We start from the raw sequence: 12,211 nt of genomic DNA on the forward strand, positions 1-12,211 counted from the left end.
AATTTATTTTCTCTTGTCATTTACTTAGATTTAGTTTACAATTCCATTGTTTAATTTCTTGTCTTGTTTATAATTACAATTGCCTCATTTCAATTGTGTGTCTAGATAAAAACAATTAATTAAAATTTTGATAATTAGTTAAATATTAAAACCAGTTCTTATGGGAAATGATACGCTCTTATCACTTATTATTTGATACGACTCATATACTTACGGAAATCTTGCATCAAGAACCAAGAGACAGTTCAATGACAAATTGATATGGTGAAGGACAAATCCATGAATGTGTGAGTTAGTTCCCATGTTGAGCCATTTTCTGTATTAAAACTTAAAACTGATAAAAAAATAGGCCTATCAAACTATGTGGATCAAACTAGCATGAAAATTCTGTCAACGACCATAATGTTGTAGCTTTAGATGAAGCGGCTGAGTAGGAATGTCAACGGGGTGGGACGGAATCGGTTTTTAAAATCCTATTTCTGTCTTTATAGGAAATTTTTTATTCCATCCCCGTAGTTTTTTTCCTTTTTTTAGAGACGGGATGAGGACAGGGATTCCCCAATTGGGGACGGGACGGGATGGTTTTCTCTGTTTATTTTTTATTTTTATAATTGATATTATTTTTTTTTGAGAAATTTATATAAAAAATATTTTTTTGAATAATATATAAATAAAATGACTAAAATGTAATAAAAATACAACAAAATACATCAAAATTCAAATTTACAATATAATAAAATATATCCTTAAAAAATATAATAGTTCAAATATATATAAAATATATATATATATATATATATATATATATATATATATAAGGGGCAATTCTGAACTAGGTTCTTTATTCTCTGGTTCCGATCCGTCTCCAATTCAAATCTTAAAGATTTATCCAGAGTGCTCTGTAGTTTTCATTTTTCGGGGAAAAACTACCCCATTAGGGGCGGTGGACAAATTGACATTTCTACGTCTGAGGAGAATGTTACAGGGCAAATTTGGTGTGGTGAAAGGCAAATCACTGTAGTGAAAGACTGGAAACAATATAGACCTTTCATTTTGTGGTGAGATGATCTAATGTCTAATGGTGCACCGCAATCTATGGGGTGTTCGGGCCATAACATGTTTTGACATAACAAAGAACATGTGAGCCACGTGTAAGACTTTGACCACACACACTTTGCAATCAATGAGTGAAACATTGTGGGTGCAGCCCAAAATCCATGGTGGACCCATTTGCCTTCGTCAAGAAACACATAAAGGGTCTCAATCAGTCACATAAATGCCGCACACCTACTCCATCAATACAGGTCTTTCTTTTCTTTTTTGAGCCAAAAAATAATAATAATAATAATAAAAGAAGAAGATAGCAGAAAATAAAAGAAAAAAAACCAAGATTTTTCTAGTTGTAGAAATTCAATTTTTCTTCCATTATGTATATGGTCCCATAGCTACTTGAATATGTAGGAATAGGACATTGCTTAATTGTTAGGACATTTCTGTTTGATTTAAGATCCGAAAAGGATTTCAATGAGAATCAAGACAAAAAACCTTTTGATCTCAATTAATATGTTGCATAGAAATGTATATATATGCCCCCTAGCTACGCTTTTAATCTTGGAGCAAAAAATGATCATATTGTTCTTTGATTAGTTCTCTTCATTTTTTTCTCGGTTTGTGTGTGTGTGTTAGCGAATCCAAAAGTAAAGCATTGCAAAGTACATATTCATAAAGTTAAACTGATATGATTAATGATTATGTTATTTTTCCATGTAAGTAATCAGGGTTGTATATGAAATTAAAGCCAACGAGTTATAAGCTGGCTTTCTATGTACTAGGTATCCTAGAGGAGAAAAAGAATCTTAGTGAGCCCCCTAAGTGCTCATTACTCAATCATCAAAGTCATAGTTCATAAAATCATAGTAATTATTAAATTTTAAATAATTAAATATAGTATGTACAAAAATCATTCCTATATAGCCCTAAAAAACTGCAGCATTTCTGTAATGCTGTTTAACTTTTCTAGCTATTTCCCATTTTTTTATTTTGGCCTACAAACTTTTAAATTATCTCTCTCACTTTTTTTTTTTTGGTCTCCTACATTTAGTTGTGTATTGGAGGTTTTCTCCTTGCTGGAGAATAGTCCATCTCAGCAATGTCTACTATGTCTGGATATTGCTCGTATGGGCCTTCCCGGTGCTCATCATCAGAAGTGGCTTCCGATGATTTGACGGTGAAATTCTCTTCCTCAACACGTTGTCTATTACCCTTTTCGTCATTTGAAATTGGTTCTGCTTTATTTGTTCCATTCTTCTCTCTCTGTAATACAAAGACCGTGGAATCATATAGAGGAACTAGGAAGAGCAAATTATGGAGCAACATTTTCTCCTAGCCATATAGTCAATTATATAATATAAATAATATCTAATAACCAACCTTGGAACTGGCGGTAGTGGTAGTAGAGGGTGTCACACTGATAAGTTTTCTATTATTTCCTGCAACAGTAAAATGAGAAACCATTTAAGATATTGTATATATATCCCATGTGGGACCTAATTTGGTGTATATATGAATATAATATGAAATTTTAATTTGCTTCATCAATAATGTTGTAAACTTTATGTGGGTTTTGGTTTTCTGCTCTAGAGACTTCAAAATGAAATTGAATTGCCATGTAAGAAAAGTACATGGAATTAAATTGGTTGAATAGTTAGATAAAATTTAGGGACAAAATATTGCTCCAAATACAAGGGCTTGAGTCTCTGAAAAACCCTTCTCTTCCAAGGGAAATGAAGAGGAAGAACTATGAAGAACACTACTTGGTCAGGAGAAGAAAACACTAGCTATCTAGCTATATATAGAGATTTAAAGAGTTATAGAACTAATGGTGCTTGGGTCTGTGACTCCTAGGTCCATAATAATCTTCATGAATGCTTGGTACCCAATGTTGATGTGATTTCTTTGAGATTCTAGAAACTGATCTTTTCTTCAAGTTCATGGTACCTGAACACTCTCCATCTTTGCACACAATATCCTCTCCAATACCACCACCATTAGTATTTCTCTTGGCTGAACCAGTTTCTTCCTTCTGCAACATTCAACAGCAAAACAAATTAATTCTCAGTACAATTTGTGTATGCATATACATTTATACAATCATGATTGAATATAATGCAAATAAATCAGGATAAATTGATAATTTACGTTTGGATAAACTGATAATTTACGTTTCATTCGAACTAATTTACATTATATTCTAACTTCAAAGTTAGAATATGCTGATATGAAATTTGTTTATATATATATATATATATATATATATTATATGTGATTCTATTAAACAGATTAATAATTCCTATATGGAAGGAAATACCCACCTGGATTCTATTTTGTCCAGCTATTCCAGCTGACTTGAACGCTTTATCCAAACGAATCCCTTGAACGTCAGAAAGGAGAAGAGACAAAAGAAGCAGAGAGAGTATTAAAGATGGACTCATTTGGAGAAGTTGAGAGAATAAAAAGGAAAAGAATGACTGGGTTTCTGTGAACTAGTTCTGAAAAGAGTTAGGAACAAAAATGTGTGGGTTTATGTTTTTGGGTTTTTTTTTTTTCTTTTTCCTTGGTGTTCTGTTCTGAAACCAGTGAGACTTAAATAAACTTTAGAACTTGTTGATGGATAGCATTGGAGAAAAATGGTTGCCTTTTAAATGCATCTGTATGAGCCTTTGAGGAGGAGGGGTCCACATTCCAGTTTAACTTTACAAAGGGATTTTTCTTCCACTTTCTCTTGCTTTTTGGTTTGTCTAATTCCTCGTGTAAAGTGCAAACTATTTGTCAAACGGAAAAGACATCACCCTCCTCACAATTCAATCATAGTGGCCGGCTGCTAATTAATTTCATGTCCAAAAAACCCACACCTTTCACTGGGGACCATATTGCTCTTTTCACCGCATTGGATGCTGTTCATACTCTGTTTTAACACAAAATTCAAAACCCACAAAACTAATGCCTTTTTTAGTTTCAAAAAAATCGTTATTTTGAAAGTATGGAAAAAAGAAAACAAAGAACAGATTTGCTTATGCTTCTTTTTATTTTTGTTAAGGCTCCGTCTGATTTATGTCAAATTTTTTGGATATAAGAGATGCTTTAAAAAAACTGATCATTTTTATTTTTATTTTTATATTCTCGTCGCTAGTGCCTAAACTATATAATCCATATCATTTCAGTTCTTAAATTTATTTTTTTAACAATTTCATCCTCAAACTATTTTTAACAATTCATCTTAGTCACTAAACTATATAATTAATATCACTTAAGTTCTTAAACTTATTTTTTTGACAATTTCATCTTCAGATTAACTTTAATAATTCACCTTAGTTCCTAGTTTCTTTTCTATCCATTTGGAACCGTAAAACTCACATGCTTTAAAAACAAGAGAAAAGAGATAATGAAAAAAACCTTAAACGTGAAATAAAATATTTTGTTTTCATATGTATATAAAAAAGATGATTCAATTTACCAAACCAACTATCATTAACAAAAAATCTCTAATTTAATAATATAATTTAAAAAATGTAAAAACTATTTAAATGCCAATTTAATTAGAATTTGATTGATTGATCCTGATGTATTATTATGGTTGGCGTTTATGCTTAAATAATTTTTTTCCTTTTTCATATTATTTTAGATCTCATTTAAAACTGGTAAATTGAAAGTTTGAACAACAAAAGTTTAAATTTCAATAATATTATAATTATTTTTAGTTCATTTTTTAGATTTTCAGAGAAAAAGGAGGCGAAAAGGGATAACGTAAAGAACCTTAAATGTCTTTCATAATTGGCTCACGTTTAAAGCACACGAGTTTCACAGTTCCAAATGGATGGAAAATGGCTTAGGAACTAAGGCGAATTGTTAAAGTTAGTTTAAGAATAAAACTATCAAAAAAATAAGTTTAAGAACTGAAGTGATACTAATTATATAGTTTAGAGATTAAGATGAATTGTCGAAGTTAATTTGGGATAAAATTGTTAAAAAAATAAGTTTTAGAACTAAAATAATACTGATTATATAATTTAGGGACTATTGGTAATAATATCTCCCCCTTTCTTTCTTTTTTTTTTTAATTTTTTTTATATGTTTAGGTAATTTTTTTGCAGAAAAAAAAAGTGCCCCCGTTGGGAATCAATTTTCCAATATTACAAAAAATTGGGTGGAAATTGATTCTCTGAAAAAAAAAAAAAGTTTCAATTTCAAATTTTAAAAGAAATTAGTTTAATATGTATTTTTAAAAAAATTGATTTGATAACCCTTCCCAAACTGGAAAATAATATCCACTTTTAAAATTTATAGTTCTAACAAAATTTTGATAAAAATATCAATTGTTATTGGATTTTTTCAAAATGTTTAAAATTTCTGAATCTCTTTGAAAAACATTAGTGATTAGAGTGTACTTTCTATTTCATTTAACTCGTTTCAAAAAAAGTTTGTTAACGGTACTGAACGGAATTAGATTGGAGTATTTCAAATATTGTCAAATCAAATTAGAGTATATATGAAATAATTCAGTCGAATCTAATCTAGTCTCATTCAAGAAAGAGATGCCATTTTGGATAAAAAAAAGTATTATAATTACTAATAAGAAGGTAAGAAAAACAACTTATTACTTTTTGTTAGAAAAAAAATATAAAAGAAATAATAGCTCATCTACTATTAGTTTTAGTTTTTGAGAAAAAATGATAATTTAATGATTATTTTAAATTTTTAAGAAAAATAACAATTCAATTTGATATCAAAGTTGATTTGAGTTCAGGATTCAATAGCTGTATCTAAATATATATATATAAAGATCTAAAATAAATTAAAAAAGATTTAAGTTTATATGTAAAAGAATCATGTTCATTATTTTTTTAACCGTAATTCAATTTTTTTTTAATTCATTCATGATAAATTATTATTTTTTTTAAAAATCTTATTATTTATCATTATTAGTGATTATTATTAATATTTTATATAAAAAATTTCAATTAAAATATTTAATTTTATTCATTTTTATACAAAAATTTGAAATTTTAATTATAACCATTTAAAGTATTATATAAATTTAAATATATATATATATATATATATATATATATATTTCTAGCAGTCTCCTTCAAAATTATCAATAACCAGTCGGGATCTAATTAAAGAGGTCCACCATTCGTTCGTTGGCTTGCTGATGGAATTTCTCCCATTTGATAACCATGCTTCTGCTATTCATCGATGAGTCTTCTCCAAGTGAATCTGAATGTCCAAATCTACCTCTATTTTTTCTTATGTTATGTCTCAGATTTCCATCAGAATTCCCAATCAGAGTCGTGACTTTCCTAGCTAGGATTAGACAGTTGATTTGCCAAGTGCCAAGTGCTAGTTAGCAAATGGTTTTGAATGTTAAATCAGATCATGTGGCTACAAATTATAGGGGTATTCTATTCTATTTTGGTCGGTTAATCAGATCACATGGCTATGGATGTAAGTAATATTTTCAGTCTGTGTAGTGATGATCAATGTAACTTTTCTTGGTAAATCTTGTGAAAGTAACTTGTCACTTACATGGTATGGTAGATTGGAGAGAGGGATGGGACTTGGCTTATAAATCTCATCTTTTTAAAACACTTCTTCCTGGTAAATGGGAAAAATCATATCTATTTTCCCAAAGAATGAATGTAGGTTTTATTTTTATTTGATATATTTGTTCTTCCCATTTCATTTTTATTTTGGCTATGATAGTTTTTGTCCTTTATATATACATACATATATGTAACTTTTTAGTTAATTAAAACCAAAATTAATGGCCTTTTGTTGTTTGATAAAAAAAAATTAATTGCCTTTCCTGTTTAATTGAGTTATCAAAGTCCTTTATATATTATCATTTTAAAGAATATATTAATTTCAAAATATAAATTATAATAACAATAATTATTTTTAGTAGGGATATTTGTGCTGGATTTTTTAGGTTAATTGCAAGCAAAGAAAAACAATTTTTACATCACCTTCATTAGATTCCAATTTGGTATTATTGTCTGAAAAACAATAATTTTGCCATTGTACATTGGCTGGCTGCAATTGTATTATGTTACACTAATGGATTTATAGAATAGAGAAATATATGTTATCTCGTACCATTTTATTTCCTTTTCAGTAAAAAGGAAAAAAATAAAATAAAATAAATAAAAGAACCATTTTATTTCCTTTCAACTTCGGATCTTCAATTTTGTTTACTTAATTCTCATTTTATTCTTAACTTTTTTTAATGGATTTTTGAGCTAATTAATTTATACGTTTTTATTATTCTTTTTTTTTTTTTTGTTTATAATACAAAATCAAATATAGAAAACTAATTTAAGAGGAATGTGGGGGATGGTAAACAGTACAACATGACATTGGTGGGGCTTCTACAGCTGCAAGTTGAATAAAAAAAGAAAAATGATTTTTTTTTTTTTTAAATTTCTGAATTTTATAAAATTAAAACTTTTTACTCCCAAATGAAGCAGCAGGTGTGAAAATTGAATGAGGATAACAAATCAGGTTCAGCCACGTCAGTAATCAAAAAAAAAAAAAGAAAACAGAGTGGGGTCTAGCCCACGTGTCCCAGCGAACAAGTGGGAGTTAATATGACGGTGACATGCAACGCTTGAAGGTCACCGGTTTTAAAAACATCCAATCACCGCTTTGCTGACATGGCAGCCGTACTGTCGCTTATGTTGCCGAATGGGTCGGCCACTCCACGTGGAGGTCAACATCTAGTGGAGCCCATCAGGTTATGATGTGGCAACAATTGGCCACGTGGGACCGCCATATCACGAGGCATGTTCCTGATGTTCGCGACAAGAAAACATCTTCGTGGCGACTCTGTCGGATTCTCGCCATGTGGGGGTGCCTTCGCCTATTTAATTCACCCACCGGTAAGCGACAAATATTCTCATGTACATATTTTTACACCGACTTATTTCTGTTTATTGAATATTTATTGTAATAATGGAATTATTATTACTATTATTGGTCTTAGAGAGGGTGGGGAAAAAAAAAAAAAAAAAGTCAATGATGGCATTAAATTCAGAAACTTGTTAGTTTACTAAAATCTAAATTTTTATGAATATTATCCCTGCAAATACAACTTGTGTACTTACATACTATTTTCTCATGCAATATTTATGAGTTTGAATTTTTTTCATGAATAATAATTTTTTTTTATAAGTATTGTTTCTAAACATATGCTTTTGTTTTTTGATATAACTATTTATTTATAATTTATTTTAAATAAAAATAATATAGATTAATAGTTTCTAAATTTAACTAGTAAAAAAAAAAATTATATGCAGCTTATGATTACCATAACACTTGAATTTACAATAAGATTTTTTTTTTCTCTTTGAAATACATACTTTTGCCAATCTTCTTGTAAATTATTCTAGAATATTATGATTTTAATTTAAAAGTTCTTTTTTTTTTCTTTCAAAAAAGTTATATTATTGCAATTATATTATATTACTTTTATAATAAAAATTAGAGTGGATATGTATATTTTTTTGATAGTGATTGTACTTGGCTGCGAAGCAGAAGCAATTAACTAGGTCTTATCTTTATCTCTTTTTAAACCCACCCTCTTTTGGAAAGAAGAAAGAATAAGGGCAACTTTAGAAACATCCTCTTGTAACCATCAATCTCCATTAAATCTGAAAGCAAGTTATTATTATAAATTAATGCAGGAACTCAATTTCAAAATAAATTGTTTTATTTTAAAATCAATGCACCGGGGTTATCATCTCTGTAGTACACCTAATATGATGTCACTTTAGGGACACCCTTTTGCAACTACTTATTAATTTAATGTGCTTTTGATTACCTTTTGAAATGCAAAAGACTAATACTTAGGGATACAATCCGATACATATCCTAACTTTTGTCTCTGATTGGGTTATAAAAAATGCTTGAATTGTGGTGTAATGTCAAATGCCCTAATCCACCATTATATGGTTAGATTATTTATTTATTAATTAAACCGGCATTATTATTCAAGTAGTACTGTGGAAGTATGAGAAAGGCACTAATCTTGTATATTATTTATTCCAACAAAGTTTTTTTATTTATAAGTAGTTTGATATGCTATTTGACTTCGCTTTTAACTCTATTATACATTATATATAATTGATCTCTATTTGATTCTTAATTGTATGCCTCATTTCTCTAGTAGGAGTCAAGGAGATGCATATTTGATATATTCATGAAATGTTATAGGTTTTTAATTAAAATCGTTTCAAGGATTAATTTTATTTTAGTACCATCTACTTTTGGAAACTTACACTTTTAGTTTTCAAATTTAAAATTTTACAATTTAAATTTTTAAATTTCAATTTGGTACATTTTGGATCTAATTGAATATTCTAACTATTGGTGGTTAACAACCTCCATCATTTGACAAGTGTTAAAATAATATTTAGTCTAGTTTGTTACAATTAAATAAAGCTATCTGGTTTTACTTTATTGTAATTTAAACCCTCTAATTTCAGAGATTTGCAATTTAGTAGACTTTGATTAACAATCAACCATTGTTAGTCAAACTATTTTATTTGATTAAACTGTGACAAACTAAAACTTAACTATTTAAATTGTGACATTTTAAATTTGAAAGTCACACAAATACAACTTTCCCAATTATTAGAAGGTGTTAATTGCAATTAAACCCTTGTTTCATAAAATAAAAATCTAATGCAATGACAATATGCTTGCTTTCTAATTATGAGCTTATAAACAAATTACAAAAAATATGTGTATCACTTTGACATATAAAAAAAAAAAATGGTTCTTTCGAGCAATATAATAGTGCAATCAAGAGCAGAATCCATAACCATGAAAAAAGCTATAGCATATATATATATATTCCATATTATATATATATATACACACATATCATTTTCACGATCATTCGTGCATATATAAAAACATGTTTTGCAACATTTAAAATCAACATGTAAAACGAATATAGGCTTGTTTTTAAATAATCTTGGGATTACCAATATATACGTAACATGTTGAACAGAAATCCAAGGTACATATAAAAATTTAGGTTTAGAAGTATGGACCCGACAAAGCGACAATACATGTTTCTAGGACAAGGTCAATTTCTAAGAAATTAGACCACCACTTATTTCAAAGCTTGCTACTTATATAATTTTTGTATTGGATACAGGTTTTATGGTTGTCTTGTCTGGTCACGCCTAAGTGGTCCAATTTGAAAATGGTGAGAGTTCCTAATTAACCCAAAAACGACAAGTAATTAAGCTCAACAAAGCCAAGTATATATGTTCGAGAAAGATGTCTCATTTAAACTGTTGGAACTCCATTTTGACATCTCAAAACGAGCTCCATATTTTTTAGAGATTGTTGAAATGGTAAGCAAGTTTTTAATTGTTTGACCAAAAATGCAAAATATTAATTTTCAAATGCGTTAGTAAATAATATGTTTATATATATACACGTACATAGTTATTCTTGTTTCAAGACATTTTCTAACATAATTATTATTATTATTTTTTAGATTATCTCGGAAAATAAAATTCAAAAATGTATTTGAGGTTTTCATGAGTTTAATAAAATAATATTAATAAGAGAGCAAAATCAATATTAGATTTTGGCAAAAAAAGAAAAAAAAATAACCTTAAGTGGATTCATATAAACCAAACTATAAACACATCTTTAAATCTTGGCACTTGAAGTAATTGAAGGACTCAAAAAAGAGGCTAACGGTTTTCCATAAGGACAATCTTGACATGAACATTACTATATCTATATATATATATATATATATACATCATGATGTAATTATTTTATATATACATTTTTTCAATTAATCCTCAAAGTATCAAATGCACTTGTCTTGTGACATGTTTGAGGTCAATAATAATGATTTTTTTACATGGTAAATATATAACTCTTTCATGAGCAATTAATAAAACAAATTTATATTGTAAGATTAATATATCTAATCAAGTGAGGTTAACTCAATTGATATGCCTTTAATACCGATACTTCTAAAGTTTTGGATTCAAAAGACATCATATTCTCTCTCTTCAAAATATTCAAGCAGCCAATTGTGTCACTCCAGTAAAATTATATATATATATTTTTTATTAAAATGTTTTGATATAATAGGAACGTTCCTAATCTTATCATGAGAATCATGACTGGATATTTCAGAATGAATATTTAATTCTATAAGATTAAAATATTCAAGCTTTTGCTTTATTAAATATTTCTCTTTTGGCAAAAAACAAAAAAAATATAGAACATTTTTCACGTCAGTATAGTTATCAATACAAGGTGGAAAAATTTGATCCGTATATCAAAATTATATATACATACACATATAATGGTGGCAAATATTTCAATTGCATTATTTAGCTTCGTGGACATTGATGGGCAACTGTGTTTCTATAGTGTGGGTTTTGGAAAATAAACTTGAAACATAGGCATAAATGATGATTTGACAAGGTATTAGAGTTTTAGTGATTGAGAGGTTTTTTGTTTATTCCCTATATCCCATTTGTATTTGATTGGCATCTGTAAGACCAAATTTAAGTGGGAACTTGGTGGCAGAAGGTCACAAGAGGTCCCCATGAATGCATGAGCATGACCAATCAACTTTTGAATCTTTGTCACTTGCAGGGTCTTTAATTAATTCCCTTTTAAAAAGAAAATGCTCGTGATAATTGTGATATTGGCTTCCATCCTCTACATCAGACGGATGTGCATCATGTACAAGTGCATATATATATATATATGTATTTATGTACATGCACAGCACAGAAAAGGTATAGTCAAGTAATTAATAATTGATGTCCTTAATTCCAAATAAAACCATACACATATATGCTAGCTGCTCTCACAGAGCATGCTTGCTACTTTTGTTGCACAATATTTATATTAATTCTTCCAAATATTATTTATTATTTTTAGCTGTCATATATACATGGAGATTAATCTAATTCGTTGACCGGCTTTAATTTCTAAGCTTTTTGACATGGAAGAAAACAATGGTGTGATTGCTAATCAAAATCAAATACATTGAGATCTTTTATATCCGGAAGTAAATAGCGCAGATGACTAGTTCTTCTCAACATCTAGATTAATCTTGATGATAAAACGAAGAAGACAGTGAAGAATGTTCATTTTTTAAGTA

At 28.6% G+C, this 12,211-nt stretch overlaps 1 protein-coding gene across 1 annotated transcript; it reads right to left on the minus strand.

Annotated features, from left to right (window-relative positions):
- Positions 1 to 1,899: 1,899 nt before the first annotated feature.
- Positions 1,900 to 3,681, minus strand: LOC107427535 (uncharacterized). The gene is made up of 4 exons (XM_016037921.4): positions 3,372 to 3,681; positions 2,998 to 3,082; positions 2,431 to 2,489; positions 1,900 to 2,313 (listed from the first exon to the last, which is right to left on the minus strand). The coding sequence occupies exons 1-4, from the start codon at positions 3,489 to 3,491 to the stop codon at positions 2,098 to 2,100; spliced, it is 480 nt and encodes a 159-aa protein (XP_015893407.3). The 5' UTR covers positions 3,492 to 3,681; the 3' UTR covers positions 1,900 to 2,097.
- Positions 3,682 to 12,211: the final 8,530 nt, after the last annotated feature.

Source organism: Ziziphus jujuba, chromosome 1, assembly GCF_031755915.1.
Source record: "Ziziphus jujuba cultivar Dongzao chromosome 1, ASM3175591v1".
NCBI lineage: Eukaryota > Viridiplantae > Streptophyta > Magnoliopsida > Rosales > Rhamnaceae > Ziziphus > Ziziphus jujuba.